Source organism: Rhododendron vialii, chromosome 3a, assembly GCF_030253575.1.
Source record: "Rhododendron vialii isolate Sample 1 chromosome 3a, ASM3025357v1".
Lineage (NCBI taxonomy): Eukaryota > Viridiplantae > Streptophyta > Magnoliopsida > Ericales > Ericaceae > Rhododendron > Rhododendron vialii.
The window spans coordinates 34,844,416-34,862,472 of record NC_080559.1 but is presented as its reverse complement, the minus strand read 5'-3'; the positions used below and the strand labels follow the sequence as shown (position 1 = coordinate 34,862,472).

The following is an 18,057-nucleotide window of genomic DNA, read 5'->3' as shown; positions in this document are numbered from 1 at the left end:
GGTGCAACTCTAAACCTATAAATATGGTATGAAGAGGTTTTTATTTTTGTTGGTTGAGCAGATGTTAATAACTACGAAACCTATTTGTCTTGAAAATTTTCTTTTCAAAATTTTACTCGTCATATTTGTTGAATAAAATTAAAACTATGGCTCCGTTTGTTTCAGTGTAATATGTTTTACAATGTAAAATATTTTTTTCAAAAAACCAACTTCAAACTTTTATTTTTCGATGTTTGGTTGACACTTGAAAAATATTTTTAGAAATCAGCAAAATAGTGTAGAGAGAGAGAAGAAGAAGAAGGAGGCTTAAACAGTGGAGAGATCTGAGAATATGAGAATATTGGAATTGAACGTGGCTCAGGATTGACGATCGAGAAAATTGAGCAGTGAGAATATTGGAATTGAAAGTGGCTCAGGACTGACGATCGAGAAAACTGAGCAGTGAGAATTATTGCAGCAGAAGACAGCGAGTTCATTTCGAAAAATAACTTACGGAAGATTTAAGGGTAAGTCATTTTCATCAAATTAATGGAAAATATTTTTCTCATTTTTTACACAACCAAACACCGAAAAATAGGTAAAACATTTTATTGAAAAATATTTTACGCCCAAACAAACGGAGCCTATATGATCATCATCTATATTCGAATTCGATCAACCAATCAAAATATCTCTATTCCATCAACTTGATTTTCCCCAGCATAATATACTCCACGAACTAGCTTGTTCGTTCTGGGTCTCAAAATTTTTAGGCACAATTTTCAATAAATTTTATCTGTCAATCTTTCTCCACTCATTACTCTCAAAATCCAAACCGAACAGTTCAATCACGTTACCGGGCTTGGCCTCATTTTGTAAGCATATCCGAGCTACAAGGCCCAGATCCAAGATGAGGATTGCTCCTACAAGGCCCAAATTCAGTTGCGTAACGTTAGTAGTAATTGCTGGCGTTTCTCTCCCTTTTTCCGGTTCTTTTCTTTTTATTTTCTTTTCTCAGACGTCTCGGGTCTCCAAAAGAAAACACGGGTATTTTCCGTATTCTAGAATTTTTTTCGTGATCAATTTTCCGTTCTAATTCTAGGGTTTTTTTTTTTTTTTTGTTCCAATTTATGTTTCTCGCTGGATTCGCTGATTGTATCCCAAGACTTTCTTCTCTGGTTATAGTAATTTTTTTTCTGTAATTCCATCTTCCCACAACTTTTGAAAACTAAACGCGTATTGATTCTACTCATTGAGGCTGAGATCTTTTATTTTTGAATTATTGAATACCTCTTTGGATTTATGGGTTTCATTAGTTCAGACTCTTCGTGCGATTTGTTTGTGTGTTAAGACAACAAATTTAAAATGTTTGTAACCTCTGTATTGGATCGGATTTTAATTAAACAATTAGGAGATCAACTTTTAATGCAATTCCTTTGTGGTCTATTTGGAAGCACTAAGGAAGTGATTTGATTGGATATGTGGAATAATTTAGGGAAGGAATAGAAAGGAATGGGCGGTGTCGGTCGTTACCCTCCCAGTAGATTATGGCCATTCACCTAAATTGGAGAATCATGATTCTAGTTACAATGCTAATTCATTCTTCTTTTTTTCATCGAACCAAGCGTAGGAATGAGCATGTCAATGGAAGGATATTTCACTGATGATTCATTCCAGTGAACCGAATACAGATTTGTTTCGGAGAATTCGATATTCACTTTAGAGATTTGGAATTTGGACGCTTGAATACTAAAGTTTTTGCTCCCTGTCACTTTATGGTTTCGAAAGCATCGGTTCCAGTTTTGGGTACCGTTTAAACCTTTTTTGCACAGGCATGTTTCTGAATATGTTCTGCTGTGTATTGGAGTAGTTTGTGCTTCATCCAGTATGGGGTACCATTGTAGTCGTTTTCGCACAAGCATGTTTCTGAATGTTTTTGCCGTGTATTTGAGTAGTTTGTGCTTCATCCGGTTTGGGGTACCATTGAAATCATTTTCGCACAAGCATGTTTCTGAATATATTTCGCTGTGTATTGCTCACTCCCACATTACTCGGGTGTTGAATGGGTTACGTCTTGCACCTTTCCACATAATAACTTAAACTTTGGGTTTGGACACAAAATTTCTTCAGTATTTTTAGTTATTTTGACCTTCATTTCAGGTCTTTGGTGGTGTTAATCTAGAATATCATTTCTTTCTTCAGGCTTTTATGGGTTCATTTCTAGCAATTTGGAACTCAAAATTTGGGAGTTTGATTGCAGGAAAGGTTAGGTTGATTTTAAAGATGTTAGAGCAATTACTGATATTTACAAGAGGAGGATTGATCCTCTGGACATGCAAAGAGCTTGGGAATGCTCTTAAAGGATCACCAATTGACACCTTGATCCGATCCTGCCTTTTGGAGGAACGCTCGGGTGCTTCATCATACAACTATGAAGCCCCAGGTGCTGCCTATACACTAAAATGGACATTCCACAATGAAATGGGGCTTGTATTTGTGGCGGTGTATCAGAGGATCCTTCATCTTTTATACGTTGATGATCTTCTTGCTATGGTAAAGCAAGAGTTCTCGGAAATTTATGATCCAAAGCGGACATTTTATAATGATTTCGATGATGCATTTCGTCAGCTTAGGAAGGAGGCTGAGGCTAGGGCTGAAGTAATCAAGATTTCAAAGCAGATGAGTCAACCTTCGAGTAATAACATTGGTAAGAAGCAGGGGAAGGTGCAGAAGTCTGGATTTCAAGGAAGCAATGAGAAAAAAAGCAGTGGAGTATCTGGGAAGGATGATGGGGAAAGTGACAATCTAAAAGTTCACAAAACAGCAAATGGGCATGCCAATGGCAATCATGCTGCAACTAACGAGTCACCCTTTAAGGGTATTGTAGATAGTAAAGAGAATGGGAGTTCCAAAACTGGGGCTTTCGATGTAAATAAGCTACAGAAACTTAGAGCTAAAGGTGGGAAGAAAACTGATAGTGTTGTTAACAAGAGTTCCAAGGAAGAGGCGAAGAAAAAGATAACAAAACAGAATCGTGTTTGGAGTGATTCACCTAAAGAGTCAAAGTTGGATTTTACAGATCCAGTGAGTGAGGATGGGGACCAGAATATTGCAGTTGTGGCAGCAGATGAAGGTGATAGTATGATGGACAAAGAAGAGATTGTTAGCAGTGAAGGTGAAACTGAAGAAGATGAGGAAACAGGGAGGGATAAGGTTGAAACAAAGCAAAAAGGGTGGTTCTCGTCCATGTTTCAGAGGTAAATCTTTTTGCCCCATTCAGTACGACATTTGGTACTTGATTGGTTGGTTAATCTGTATAATTACAGAAATAGTCAAATAGAACAGTCTTCGTTATGCATAGTAGAGCACGCCTGTCTATTCGAGTCCTTTCTGTCATTGAATGATGCTTTTCTATTGCTACTATAGGTGTTTTCCTATGTGCTGTTCTGTGTTGAAGGTCAACAAAACATCAATAACACGTTGAGATTATTTTTTGAATCAAGAATTCTTGTTACAAGTTAGTCGTCACTTTAGAACCATACATATCCAAAGGAGTTATAAGGTATTGAATACTCTTACCAACATTTGTCACATGTGATGCTATGGAGTCACAATTTGGGAACTTTAGGTAGAGTCTCAACTCATTGGTGGATGTATGGGCTATCTCATTAAGCATTCCCTCAAATTTAGTGTGCTTATTTTCATTTCATTGGCTATTGCAATAGTCCACTATAATGATTGGCCCTATGGTTCAAGAATGGCACTGAGTGTGCAGAGTGTCTCAGAATTGACGGTGCCGCTGAGAATTCTGATTGTTAAACTTGCTGGAATTGTTTGGTTTCATAGGAGTTGTATCTGATTGCTCTTTTTCCCCACCCTCTGCGTGGATCAAGCTGTGCCTTCGAAGTTTCTTAATGAAAAACGGCTGGTTTCTAGCTTTTTCTTTTATCAGTCAGATGGCTGATTATTATGGTAGTGCATTTCTGAGTTTTTGAACTTCTTCGGTATAAATCACCTTTCTCACACTTTGCTATGCTTAGTATTGCTGGGAAAGCCAATTTAGAGAAGGCAGACCTAGAACCAGCTTTGAAAGCTCTTAAGGACAGGCTCATGACCAAGAATGTGGTATGGTTCCTGCTCTCTGCTTCCTCTGCATACTGATAATTTCCCAGTACAACTCTACGATGGCTTCCTGCATCAATTCTGATGTATTTAGTGTTCTCAATCTTACCGTCCGCTCATGGGGATTTTCATGTTATGGCACTCTTAGGCTGAGGAGATAGCTGAAAAACTTTGTGAATCCGTGGCAGCAAGTTTGGAAGGTAAAAAGCTTGCTTCCTTTACAAGGATATCTTCAACAGTGCAGGTATGGAGAGTTGATCGTTTGATTGTATAAATATTATTGTTGTTATTCTAACTTATTGCTTATGCGTACCAAGGCATTCTTTAGTATTGTTTCTTTTGCATGTTTAGTTGTGGAAAGGTCAATAAACTTACTGGAAAAGGAGACAGTATTAATGATAGGAAATGATGACTTTCAGGCAGCAATGGAAGAGGCCCTTGTCCGAATTTTAACTCCTAGACGCTCGATTGACATATTGAGGGATGTGCATGCTGCTAGGGAGCAAAGAAAACCATATGTTGTGGTTTTTGTTGGAGTAAATGGAGTTGGAAAATCTACCAACCTTGCTAAGGTTGAGTTTTTTTGAAGTTTTAAAATTTCTGAAGACCTAATTTTAGCTAACTGGCTGTCTTTTGATGTGAGTCTGCAGGTTGCTTACTGGCTTCTTCAGCATAATGTCAAGGTTATGATGGCTGCATGTGATACCTTCCGTTCTGGAGCTGTGGAACAGTTGCGGACTCATGCACGAAGACTTCAGGTATCAGAAATATGTACACTCTCCGTTCTTTGGTCTATTAATTGGGGTAGGGATTTAACAAAGGAGACTCATGAAAGTATGATTTGCATTAGCTTGACTGTGAAAATTGATGTAACTATCTTGCTTTGCAGATCCCTATTTTTGAGAAGGGCTATGAGAAAGATCCTGCAATTGTAGCAAAGGAAGCAATCCAGGAGGCCAATCAAAATGGTTCAGACGTGGTTCTTGTTGATACAGCTGGTCGAATGCAGGTAAAAATTTTGCTTCAAAGCTTACGTTTGTGGCTGTACACAAGTATATTTGAGGTGATAGTGTGTTGTTCAAGCTTGCCTTGACAACTTTATAGGGTTCAAGATATGTTTTAACCATGTGACCTGATCTGAATGAGTTCCAATCATGCCCATCACGAGCCCAGCTCGAGGTATGTATCTTTTGTTAATAAAAATTTGGAATGATCGAGATTACAAAAATAAACAAGTTTTAGAATGTGGTCAAGCTATTCTTCTTTACATAGTGTGCTGAGTCTACTGACCTTAAAAGCTTTTAAGGAGTCAAACTAAGCTCTAGTAGCTTGGTTCAGTTTACACCCCTATTTAATTAAGCCCATTATTAAAAGTTAATATACTTGAATGCAATATTGTTGCAGCATAAATGAAAGGATTCATAGGCCCTGAGTAAACCATTGAATGTGTTTTCTGGAACTTACTTGAGCAAGGCTTTTTGCTAGTGATGTTATGCAGAAAACCAGTTGTCCATATGGACAAGGGGATTCTATTGTAGATAGTCCTACCGCCTTTGCATTTTTCAGAACTCGTGTTTTTTTTTTTACAGGATAATGAACCATTAATGAGAGCTCTGTCAAAGCTTATAAACCTCAACAGTCCAGATCTTGTCCTGTTTGTTGGTGAGGCATTGGTCGGGAATGATGCCGTTGATCAATTATCGAAGTTCAATCAGGTTCAGTCTCTGACTCTCGATACATAGTAGCGTGCATTCATACGTGTTTGTTGCATTACATTGTGCCCCATTTTGTGGTCTCTTGCAGAAATTAGCTGACCTCTCAAACTCTACAAATCCCAGACTGATTGATGGAATTCTGCTTACTAAGTTTGATACCATTGACGATAAGGTATGAATTTACTGCAGATGGTTCTGCTCACTATCATCTCATTTTCCTGTTTTCTGTTTTCTTACACAAATTTTCTGGAGAGCACAACAATTTGTTCGCCTCGCTGTTTCCATGAACTGCTTTCAGGAATATTTCCTCAAAACTATCCACTCATAAGAAAAATGTTGAAAACATGAAATTGCTATCGAAAATGGGTGTTTTTGAACTTTTATTGTTTTTAGAACTGAAGACATGAAATTAAAAACTGAAATCAAACACACAGAAAACGAACACAATACCGAAAGATCTTCTTCAATGTTCTTGAATGTCTCCAACTTGATTTCCGAAGCCTCAACCTGCGATGGCAAAATATAGATTGATCGACCCACCTCTTATCCTGCATCTAGAAAGGTTTGAGGAATTTACTTCAATCCGTCAATCATGCAGGTTGGAGCAGCATTGTCAATGGTATACATATCTGGAGCACCAGTCATGTTTGTTGGCTGTGGACAGTCGTATACGGATCTCAAAAAGCTCAACGTCAAGTCCATTGTCAAGACACTCCTTAAATGAACAGCAAAAAATTGATGAGCAATGAGAATAGGAAAACAGGAGCTCGTCTCACCACCCCTTAATTTCCTTCTGCTTGCTATGTTGAAGTTTATTGTGAACATCTCTCTGCTTGCTGCAATCTGTGTATTGTCCCCCTTTGATATCACTGCTTTGATTTTGAAGGTGAATTAATTTGCTCGTTCTGAAACTTCAGTTTGTTATGAACATCTCTTTCTCTCTCTCTCTCTCTCTCTCTCTCTCTCTCTCTCTCTCTCTCAAGAGCTGTTTTCATTATTGGGTCAGGGCATGTTTTTTGGCTTTTTGCTGTGGTTTTTGTTGAAATTTTTTATTTTTTTTCATTAGGATGGAGACTGGATTTATTACCAGCAGTTAGTGATGGAAAAGGACTTCATGGATTTCTTTTGTTTCTCATATTAACGTGACTCTTCGAACATTTTCTTCTTGTTATTTTTACTAGAACTATCATTTTAGAATTTGTTTTCTTAATACAGGATGTTTAGTTGGAAAATGCTAAAATAACAGAGATAGGCATGAAAACTATCCCAAATTTCTTTCCCTTTTCTCTTACGAAATACTAGTATTCAAATACCTCCGAAACATTCAATACTACATATGAGATGAGTTTCACGGATTTAATTCAGTGTGGAAATCCATTTTAAGAAGAGATTAACTTCTTTATGGAAGAGGTGCCCGTTTCAGTGGGCTCCACCTGTATTTGAGAGGGGTGTGGCCGAGGTGTGACACAACTAATGTGCCTCTAGCATTTTTGCCCCATCAAACGATGAAGAGATTGCCTTTCTTGCTGAGGAAACTCTCCAAGTAGGAAAACAATGAAGAGAGGAGCGAAGAAGCTAACTAATGGGCGTTTATCCGGTTAGGGTTTGTGGATATTGCAATGAGGTTCATGTGGGGGCATGCAGACACAAGGCACAGAACTGTGGAGCCTACAAGCGCCAGCAACAGAACGGGCAGCACGGATGGAAGAAGGCAGTGATCGACGATTTGATACCGCCAAGATACGTGTGGCACGTTCCTGATTTGAATGAGCCGCTTTGCAAAGAGAGCTTTGGAACTTCTATGGTCAAGCACCCTCGGTGGAGGAAATCTGCGTGCAGGGTGGTGCTCCTGTCTCCGAGCAATACAAGCCCACTATGAGACTGGATATAGGGGTTCCTACAACTATAGAGGAAGCTGAAATGGTTGTCTTATGATTTGTATCTTCTTTCCTTTATCTTTTGGTTTTGATTCAATTGTAGAATGTGGAACGTGATTGTCACCCGAAAAGAGTGCTGATAAAAATATTCGAAGTAATCCTTGGAATCCTGCTGTTTAAAATGCTCTACAGTCCTCCTTTGTAGCTTTTGTCAAACATTTAGGTCTGGTTGGTGCAGTAAGCATGTCCCAACAAAATACCCAAATACCCATGTGATGAAACCATGTAATTCCGATTATTAGGTCCTACTTTTTATCGATAGTTTACACTCAGGAGCTTACAAAATGAACGAATTAGATTATCAGGATAAGGGATTATATAATCAAAATGCCCACAAGCCAGGGTACAATCTAGCCCATTAATAAAACCGAGCATCCTTTCCCAAATTATGAACTCTATCACTGCCACCCACAAGTGGCCTAAAAGAGTGGGTGTATAGCCAATTTTTCATTCAAGAAATGGTCAACATTGCAAAACCACCCACCCTAAAATGGCACCAAAGACTCTATCAACAAGCCAATAGAAAAGTTTCAATCATTGTTCTTCTCCATCCTCTATCCTCCACTTGTCAATCATTCAGCCTCTTCCACCCCCTATTTCTTATGCCCACCTCCAATTATCTCCTTTCCTTCTAAACTTCTTAAACTACCCCAAAACACATGCATGCACAAATAGTCGCAGAGAAAGAAAAACTGTACTAAAAACAAAGGAAAAAAGATGAGTTCAAGCAATGTGAAGGGGGCGGAGATGGACGCGACGCCAAAGATGCCGTCGCCGGGGCCGCACACCAAGGAGGTGCTCCACCAGCGGCGCAAACTGCCGTTTTGCCCCGCGAGGATGGCCGTCGGCGGATTTGCAATTGTGCTGACACTTGGTTACTTCACCTTGTACTCCAAGAAAAAGCCCGAAGCCACAGCCATCGACGTGGCCCGAGTGGCTACCGGAGTTTCTGCTGCCCCTGAACATACGTACCCACGCAAGTAGATGATCGAATCCGTCCATTTTGTTCACATTCTTCATGGACGTAACTTGAATATTTTGTTGTTTTAACTTCTTTGTATTTTCGTTTTTTTGTTGGATTGTTTCAAACATCCCATGTTGTTCTTACATTTTGCATGATGGTCCAATGATCATTGTCGATCAGTTTCTGTATTTTGATTTGGTGGACTAGAATGTTCGGCACAAAACTTCTCTTCACGGTATCCCGTCCCACATATCAAATAAGTTAAATAAGTATCGATTCTGAGCCATTCAAATAACCTCAAGTGGGACTCGTGTTTTGTTTTGTACAAAAAAAATGTGATGAAAAAAAATCGAAACTTGAATTTTACTTTTTTCCGTGTACAAATCTGTTTCGATAATGTATCTACCGATGTTCGATCAAGCTAATTTTTCACATAACGAATTCTACAAAATGAACAATTCCGGCCATTATTATAGGCCCGGGATGGGCCCACACAAAGGCCCAAACTGGACACACAAAATTGGATGGGAGCCGCCCCAAATATTAAATACATGATCCAGCATATACTCCTATTTAGTAGATGGCAAATATCGTGGGCTGGGAAGATCAAGTAGTGTTTATTCACACTCCTCTTAGTTATAGGCGCACTCATTCTAATTTTCATGTACGTAAAATTATAATATTATCTTTTTAGTTACTTGTTTTTTGTCGATGAAAGAATATTCTTTTTATATATTCTGAAGACTGAAACAGAAAACAAAAAACCACAAGAAGATAAGAAAAATAGAAAAAGGAAAATATTTTGGACACAGATTCAAATACGTATGTGTTTGCGCCATTCAATGTGGGTAAATTCCATATGGAATTGGATCTTCTTTGGTCTTAATTTTAGACACATCTCTTACCGCCTACTGGTAAGGGTTTTTGAGAAAAAAAGAGTACCCGAGCAAATCTAAACTATTAATTAGGACAATATCGTCCAGTACATAACTTTGACCGAATAGAATCTAAACCCATTTCATATATTATCGTGTGAAATTCAAGTGTACAAACTCACACATTCGTGTTCGATTTACGTACATTTGAATATCTATACGTAGCACTGCTATTAAAAAAAACAGAATATATAGTTACACTATATGTTACCCTATATTTTATGTGAGACTCACTTCGGGTTTCACAAAAATTCGAAAACATACCTATAAATTTGAAAGTATTGTTTTATAGAGCCCTGTAAAAAATCAGCTTTATCCGCAGTTAAGCAGTTTCACTTCTACGAATCCAGAAGTAATACGTACCGTTATGCGTTAGAGCTGATTTTTTACAGAATCCCATAAAATAATATTTCAAAATTTATAAATATTTTTCAAAATTTTTATGAAATCTGAAGTAAACCCCACGTAGGATGTAGTGTAAAAATATAGTATACCTGCCTTTTTCTGAAAAAACAAAAATGGCTGCTGACTGGTCATTTTCCAACTTCATTCTCTGACTTCAGCTCACGGACTCCCTCTGGTTATAAAAGGGGCGCATAAAATTTAATAAAATTCTGTCCTCATTTACTATTATCCTTTTTATTTTTATTACATTTTCATCCCTCTCTCCCTCGCCTACCTCTCGCAGAAGAGCACGCCCCAAGTCGTACCTCTCTCTCTCTCTCTCTCTCTCTCTCTCTCATGGACTCCAAGTCGTAACTGATGAATCTGAATATTTCCTCTGTAAGTTAAACCCCCAACCTCTCCGATCGTCTACGCTGCCTCATCACATCTAATTTCACGCCATCACTATCTCTCTTCATCTCCTTGCACATGCCTCGTGCTACTCATTTTAGGTTTTGTTGAATACATGTGAGTAATTTTTTTTTTTTTTTTTTGTTTAGTTATCCTTTTCACGGTACATCGAGGCTTGAATCTGTCCACTTTGTGATTTTTGCGATGAGTTCTTACTATTGCTTGTAGTACTTGTTTACCGTCTTACTGCTCTCGTCTTCGTTCAGTTCATTTAGGCGAAAAGGCGGCGTGACGAGATTGGAGTTTTACTGAATTAGGAAAGTTTTTGAATTGGAGGATGTGAGCGTCAATGAATCTGTTTGTAATGATTGACTGATGTAGAAAACGAAGGGATTAAATAAACAAGCATATAGGATTAAAAAGAAAAAAAAAAGTAAAATTAACAAGCATATGTCCCGTGACGATTAAGGGGAGGTGAGACTGTGATAGGACGTGCTAAATTAAGGTTATTGTAATAAGGTGCAAGGGGAGGTGATACTGTGACAGGACGTGCTAAAACAACGTTAGTGTAGAAGGGAGGGTACTTTTGAAAAGGTTTTCTTTTGGAGTCCTTAAGACTTGAGAGTCTAAAGTATCTATTCGAATGACAGTCAATAGTCTTTTTTTTGGAAAATTAAGGTAGGAAAAGGAGTGAAAAAGATAATTTAGGTAGAAAGAAGGTTGGAGAGAGAAGAGGGGAGTAAAATTGGAGAGGTTATAAGGTGAAGTTAATTCTTCTTTATTTTGTCTAACTTAGGGTAGAGTGCCTGAGTGCCATGTGGATTACACATGCTTGTAGATGGGTTGCGGATTTTAGTTTTTATTTATTTATTGCAACTATCAATTAGCAAATCAAACGAGCTAATTAGGATTGAGTCTTGGAATTTGACCATCTAGCTCACAATTGTGATTAATTAAACTTGAGGTAATATGATAATATTAATAAGTTCTTTCGCAACGACCTTACAGTTTCATATTAGGTAATTAACTTGAAAGTGGATTCACGAGTAGTTTCGTTTTTATGATCAATTTCTAGATGCAGATTATATGAACTACTTTTTGATGGTTTACTACTTTACCAGTACAACCATTAAAATAGATACCTGCCTGGAAACCTGGCGTTGATGGCTAAAACCCATTCTTGAAGGACTAGAGAGTAGTTTTCTTGCCATAAAGCAGATTATGTTTTATCTTTGTGCCATGTAGATAGTTCCTTAAATTCGACTTTGTTGCTGGATGCAGTTGGTATTATATAACTGTTGAATAAAATGTTCGATTGTGGTTCCAAAACACAGTTTTTGGGTGGTCAGCAAGAGAAATTCGTAAGGTACCACATATTTTTGCCTCACTGTTCTCTATAACATAGGAGTTCATGAATTATTTTTAGTTATTTACTTTTATTTGGCAAAATCTGTTGGTCCAAATCTGGTGCGTTCCATGAACTTACTTCTACATGGTAGTTAGTACTCCCTCCGTCCCAAAATAAATGTCCAATCCGCAAAACAAAAACTTAAAAATAATACGAACTTCTAAAGAAAAATTTAAACATTTTCCAACAATTTACTAAATATCCATGGGTCTTTTTAATTTACGAAAAAAAATAAGAATTTTTTCTTGTAGAAAACGTAGTATTTTAAGTCCTTGTTTTGCGGACCAACATTTATTTTGGGATGGAGGTAATAGGTTTTTTGTTTTGTTTTTTTTTATAATTCAGGTGTTCGCGCCAGTTTATCCACACCTCGACTAATCTTGGGAACCTATCCCATTGTCCACTTGTAGGGGTCCCAAATAAAGCCAAAGCAAAACTCTATATGGACTTGTCCCAAAGGAGTTGATAGCACCTAAGAGGTTTCGATTCTTTCGAACCTGAGATCTTAGGAGGCAGCAAACCCTAAATCCCCGGGCCTTGACCTCTAGGCCAACCCTTTGGGGTTTACCTGCTAGTTAGTAGGCATTTCTGAGGGATAAAGAATATAAATTTCAAATGTTTAATATTTACAAGGTTCACTTCGCGTCTAATATTAGCCATGTTGGCTTGATATTTTCAGGTTGGATGACTTGGATTCTAGATTATCATCACCTTCTACTTCTGCTGGAATGAACAAATGTACATTTGGCATTGAAGGGTTAGCATGTGGCGGTCATGCTGCTAGTACCCCTTCAAAGTCCTTCAAGAGAGGGATGAGAAAAGGATCTGAGGGACTGAAGTCCATTGGTCGATCACTTAGATTTGGTGTTTCTCGAGCAGTGTTTCCAGAAGATCTTAAAGTATCAGAGAAGAATATATTTGATCCTCAAGATAAATTCCTTCAGTTGTGGAATCAACTTTTTGTTGCATCATGTATTCTGGCAGTATTTGTGGATCCTCTGTTTTTCTATCTTCTAGTCTTCAATCGGTCGTCTGAGTCGTCTTACGACTCTTACTGTCTAGGTATAGACCGAAAATTGGCAATCATAGCTACAACATTCCGAACGGTAATTGATGCTTTCTACCTTCTTCACATGGCACTGCAATTCAGAACAGCTTACATTGCCCCATCTTCTCGGGTTTTTGGACGAGGTGAACTTGTGATAGATCATGCTCAAATAGCTAAGCGGTACCTCCGGTGCTATTTTATCATTGATTTTCTTGCTGTTCTTCCCCTTCCACAGGTATAGACTTACTTTTGCTTTTGTAACTTCTATCATTTCAGGCTGCATGCTTGCCTTTGTTTCAAGTTTTTGGCTACGGGGTTCCACCTAAAGATGAGTTTCTTATATGGTTATTTCTGTCATGGGCATCTTTTATGTTGACAGCTAGAAGCCTAGAAGTATGAAACTATACCTATTCTATGATTTATTTTGCTTCAAAGGTTATTACTATCCTTGATGTCTATGGATTCTGCATTGCTGAACTTGTGAGACATGCTTAATCAGGCTTCTTCTTTTTTTATTTATAAAGATTATCCAGTGTATCATATCAGCATCATAGGCATGTGTGGAATATGATTGGGGCACGATAGGACATGCCCAGAGCAATCTTTTGTGGACAATAAGGACGCATCACAACTAGAATGCAACTAGCAATTTGTTATGACCAGTAGCTTTTGATCAGTTTACAGAAAGTTCTGAATGACATTTCTGATTTTACAGTAGCTATGCTACTTTGATCATAGGCTACATAAAAGAGTTTAGTTGATGGCAAAAGGAATTTATTCTTGCCTCCTTTTCCTCCTGCCTCCCTCCCTCTTCTCCTTCAAAACAGGAAAAAAATACATGGTAATTACCTTCAGCCCTCTAGTGGCTGCGACATACTTCATGTTTAAAGGCAGAACAAAGGCCTCTATGCAGTCCACCACTGTTGGCACACTGATAGGACTGACGCTGAGTAATAGCTCCACTGATTTCACAAGGACTGCAACATGAAATAAGTTACATTGTTGGGTTGCATATTAGATCTGAGTTGCAGGATATCAGTAGGGATAGTTTAACAGTACTTTTCATTTTGTGCAGATTGTGGTCTTCAGATTTCTGCAGAGGTCAAAAGGTTCAGATGTACTAACAACAAAACAAGCATTGCTTTTTATTGTCTTGCTCCAGTATATTCCTCGGTTTGTCCGAATCCTACCCCTAACTTCTGAATTGAAAAGGACTGCGGGTGTCATTGCTCAAACTGCATGGGCTGGTGCTGTATACTATTTGCTTTTATACATGTTGGCTAGCCATGTAAGTGACTCTTCATGTCAGGAGGCCTTTTGTTATTTTTACGGTTCATTTCTCTCTATTTCACTCCTTGTGTTCAACATACGAAACCTCTCCAAAGCATATTTTTGTTGCTATGTGCTATAGATGTCTATTGTATGATTATTTTATGGTCGGTTTTGCTGAAATCTTGCATCATAATTTTGCATCGCCTTGATATGGATATGATCTTATTGATGACCTCTGATTGGAGTGATAGCTATTGCAAACTGAATTCTTTGTAATCCATTCTAGTGTAGCTGCATTCATTTATATTTGTCAAACAGCCATTGCGCATTGAATGACATATTTCTTCCTGTTGGATGGATCTTGCACAGATAGTTGGGGCATTCTGGTACTTATTATCTGTAGAACGTTACGATACATGTTGGCAGAAGGCTTGTAAGAATGCTAGTGGAGAATGCCATACAAATTTCTTATATTGTGGCAACCAGGACATGGAAGGCTATGATGCCTGGAAGAATATCAGTAATTCAGTTCTTACTCGTGCTTGCCCTGTTGATGGTGATAATGATAATCCACCGTTCGATTTTGGAATCTTCAGCCAGGCTTTGTCGTCTGGCATTGTTTTCTCCAAGAAGTTCATATCTAAATATTGTTACTGTCTGTGGTGGGGACTGCAGAACTTGAGGTTATTAATCCTTCCTATTCTTAAATAGTTTCGATTTTGAAATAGCGTGTATCATTGATTATCTTTTTACTTTTGGGTTAGAAGTTGGTGTGATTTGCAGTTTGGTATGATTATTTTTCATGACCCTTTCTGTTGAGAACTTCCGATTTGTGGCTCTTGTCTTACGATTCAATTCAATTTGGATCTTTTTTTATTTGAAATCAATCTTATAAATGCTTATTACTATGTGATTTGTTCAAAACTCATGTCTCACGATTGGTCAAGTATAAAAAATGCAATCATTCCATATAAGCAGTGGCACATTACGGTGTAGTGCTTGAACAGTGGGGGCTGAAGATGGTCTTGAAGGTAAAGATGAAGAGGAGCATGTCCATTCTAGGTTTTTGATGTACTACTTCTTAAGCTTAAGTATAGTAGCTTGCACTCAATTATTTTAGATACTTAGTGCCTTCAGTACAGCTGCTTGCTATCTAGTTGGTCTGGTTCTGCTCAAGGTGATACGTATTCTTTCCAACTCTTTATCTGCAGTTTAAAGTCTATTGGGTGTTGAAGCATGTCAATGTTAGGTACTTTAGTTCACTGTATGGGTAGCTTTTGTATATGGGCAGAGTCTGATTTGGCATTGCAGGCTGTTTGTTGCCCTCATCTGCATACCACAATAATTGCAACTGCCATACCTAACATATGTTTATATCTCAAAGAATCACCACTTATCATTTATTCTGCTCTCTACAGTACTCTTGGCCAGGGACTTCAAACTAGCACCTATCCCGGAGAGTCGATATTCTCCATTGCATTAGCCATATTTGGGCTCATCCTCTTTGCTTTATTGATAGGCAACATGCAGGTAACGTTAGAGCTATCTTGTTCTTCTATGATGGCAATGTAATTGAGTTTCAATCTTCCATAAATCAAAATTTTCTCTCTTCGTTTTCTTTTGGTGTTGCGGTATTTTTGGGGTTAAACTATTGGGCTTTTGAAGTTTGATTGCTATTGGACCCGAGGACCACTAATCCATGGATTCAACTAACGGTGCAATTGTTTGTAAAACCCTAGTGATACATAATGTTGCCGACCCTAACTCTTCTTCCTCATTCAAAAACATTGTGAAATCTGAGGTTTTGAATCCCAAACCGTACCGGCGTACCAGTATCATCCAAATCCGGTACCCTACACTTCTAATTTCGTTCCAGGTCAAATACCGGTGGGGACCGATGATACCAGTCAGTACCGAACGGTACTGCAAATACCGGACAGCACCGGACTACTTTTAAATTTATTTTTTCTTTTCAGTACAGGACGACACCAGACAACTTTTCTTTTTCTTTTTAATAAATGTGTATATTATGCGAATAAATTCTTTCATGTGGAAAACTAACACTAATAGTGATAAATCTGAAATGGTACCTGGTATCTCACTAGTATCGATATGTAAGGAAAACCGGTACTCTAGCAGGTACGGTATTCAAAACCTTGGGTGTAAGTTGTCAACGAAAGCATTCATGTTGCACCACTAAGTTGGTGTCGTACTGTCGTGCATTCTTTGTGTATTTGCTTTATTCTTCATTGTGCTGATATTCCATAGGTCTTCTGTTGTTATAGACATACCTTCAGTCTCTTACTATTCGGCTTGAGGAGATGAGGGTCAAAAGACGTGACTCAGAGCAGTGGATGCACCATCGATTGCTCCCACAAGATCTCAGGGAGCGGGTAAGACGGTATGATCAGTACAAGTGGTTGGAAACACGTGGAGTAGATGAAGAGAACTTGGTTCAGAGTCTACCAAAGGATCTTAGAAGGGACATCAAGCGACATCTTTGTCTGGCTTTGGTGAAGAGGGTAATTTTTCTCTCCTATTTCATTTGCTTCTGATGCTTATAGCCATTGGCATCAATGTCTGTAACATTCTCTCCAACGGTAGCATATTCAATGTATCCTCATTTGTATATTTAATCTTCATGTATTAATAAAATTTATGATTTGTCTTCATATATTATAAAAGTCACGATTTTTGAAGCGCCAAATAATTAGGAACACGACTTCCATCCTCATCCCCATGGACCCCAATCCAAGAAGAAAACGAGGAAAACAAAATTAGCATTGCTGTTTACTTTTCGAATTTTGCTAATCTTTGCACAATTTTAGATGTTGGAATGAGGCTGTAACAAGTTTAGGTCCTGTTCGACTTGTGGGCAGAAATACTCCTATTTCCAGTTATATGTGAACGAGATTTGCCAAGCATTGAAATGCATAAATATTTCCGTAGTGTTCTGTTTTGGTACTTGAATTCATGGAACCAACTAAAAGTATATGCCTTTCGGGTGCAATCTCTGCTTGTAGGTTCCTCTGTTTGAAAATATGGACGAAAGGTTGCTGGATGCCATTTGTGAGCGACTAAAGCCATGTTTGTACACAGAGAACACCTATATAGTTCGAGAAGGAGATCCAGTTGATGAGATGCTTTTCATCATACGCGGTCGCCTAGAGAGTGTGACCACTGACGGTGGAAGAAGCGGATTTTTCAACCGAGGTGTACTGAGAGAAGGGGATTTTTGTGGAGAGGAGCTTCTAACATGGGCACTAGACCCCAAATCTGGTGCTAACCTACCTTCTTCAACTCGAACAGTAAAGGCTTTAACCGAAGTGGAGGCATTTGCCCTGATAGCTGAGGAGTTGAAATTTGTGGCGAGTCAGTTCAGGCGGCTCCACAGTAGGCAAGTTCAACACACCTTCCGTTTTTACTCTCAGCAGTGGCGGACTTGGGCGGCTTGCTTTATCCAGGCAGCGTGGCGGCGGTATTCGAAGCGGAAAATTCTGGAACTCCGTCGGAAGGAGGAAGAAGCAGAAGGGTTGGCTGGAGGCAGCAGCAATGGTGGTGGCGTTGGAGGCTCATACAGCCTTGGTGCCACCTTCTTGGCTTCAAGATTTGCCGCGAATGCTCTTCGTGGGGTCCACAGGAATCGGAATCTCAAGAGTGCGAGGGACTTGGTGAAATTGCAGAAGCCTCCTGAGCCGGATTTTTCTGCTGATGCTGATTGATTTTGTATATCTTGGGAATGCTTTTGAATTTGAAGACCACTGTTGTAAACTTATAACAAGATTTATTAATCTACCCATATATCCTATCATAGTTGTCTTGGTATTGCATATTTTTTTGGATCGTAAACATTTTCTGCATCAAGAATTTGAGTTTGACAAG

General features: G+C 38.6%; 2 protein-coding genes across 5 annotated transcripts; both read left to right on the top strand.

Moving 5' to 3' along the window:
• The first annotated feature begins 898 nt into the window (after nucleotides 1-898).
• LOC131320332 (uncharacterized) lies at nucleotides 899-6,727 on the top strand. Of its 2 annotated transcripts, none has more exons than XM_058351007.1 (10): nucleotides 899-1,026; nucleotides 2,240-3,236; nucleotides 4,020-4,104; nucleotides 4,250-4,345; nucleotides 4,521-4,673; nucleotides 4,752-4,859; nucleotides 4,991-5,110; nucleotides 5,691-5,816; nucleotides 5,905-5,988; nucleotides 6,415-6,727. In XM_058351007.1, the coding sequence occupies exons 2-10, from the start codon at nucleotides 2,263-2,265 to the stop codon at nucleotides 6,538-6,540; spliced, it is 1,872 nt and encodes a 623-aa protein (XP_058206990.1). In that variant the 5' UTR covers nucleotides 899-1,026; nucleotides 2,240-2,262; the 3' UTR covers nucleotides 6,541-6,727. The 2 variants fall into 2 exon arrangements, with proteins under 2 accessions (XP_058206990.1, XP_058206989.1); XM_058351006.1 differs by having other exon boundaries at nucleotides 946-1,026; nucleotides 2,182-3,236.
• Nucleotides 6,728-10,327: 3,600 nt separating this feature from the next.
• Nucleotides 10,328-18,005, top strand: LOC131320330 (probable cyclic nucleotide-gated ion channel 5). Of its 3 annotated transcripts, none has more exons than XM_058351000.1 (8): nucleotides 10,328-10,435; nucleotides 11,729-11,813; nucleotides 12,535-13,138; nucleotides 13,979-14,191; nucleotides 14,545-14,858; nucleotides 15,594-15,705; nucleotides 16,461-16,697; nucleotides 17,199-18,005. In XM_058351000.1, exons 2-8 carry the CDS (start codon nucleotides 11,755-11,757, stop codon nucleotides 17,895-17,897), a joined length of 2,238 nt encoding a protein of 745 aa, XP_058206983.1. In that variant the 5' UTR covers nucleotides 10,328-10,435; nucleotides 11,729-11,754; the 3' UTR covers nucleotides 17,898-18,005. The 3 variants fall into 3 exon arrangements, with proteins under 3 accessions (XP_058206983.1, XP_058206984.1, XP_058206985.1); XM_058351001.1 differs by having other exon boundaries at nucleotides 10,328-10,564; XM_058351002.1 differs by lacking the exon at nucleotides 11,729-11,813.
• The last annotated feature ends 52 nt before the right edge of the window (nucleotides 18,006-18,057 follow it).

Bases quoted from the DNA above. Each gene is read 5' to 3' on its own strand.
- LOC131320332 (XM_058351006.1), top strand. From the start codon at position 2,188: ATGGGTTCATTTCTAGCAATTTGGAACTCAAAATTTGGGAGTTTGATT. The intron at 4,105-4,249 runs GTATGGTTCCTG...TGGCACTCTTAG, and splicing joins GGCTCATGACCAAGAATGTG to GCTGAGGAGATAGCTGAAAA. The intron at 4,346-4,520 runs GTATGGAGAGTT...GATGACTTTCAG, and splicing joins GGATATCTTCAACAGTGCAG to GCAGCAATGGAAGAGGCCCT.
- LOC131320330 (XM_058351000.1), top strand. From the start codon at position 11,755: ATGTTCGATTGTGGTTCCAAAACACAGTTTTTGGGTGGTCAGCAAGAG. The intron at 13,139-13,978 runs GTATAGACTTAC...CATTTTGTGCAG, and splicing joins CTGTTCTTCCCCTTCCACAG to ATTGTGGTCTTCAGATTTCT. The intron at 14,859-15,593 runs GTTATTAATCCT...TGCTCTCTACAG, and splicing joins TGGGGACTGCAGAACTTGAG to TACTCTTGGCCAGGGACTTC.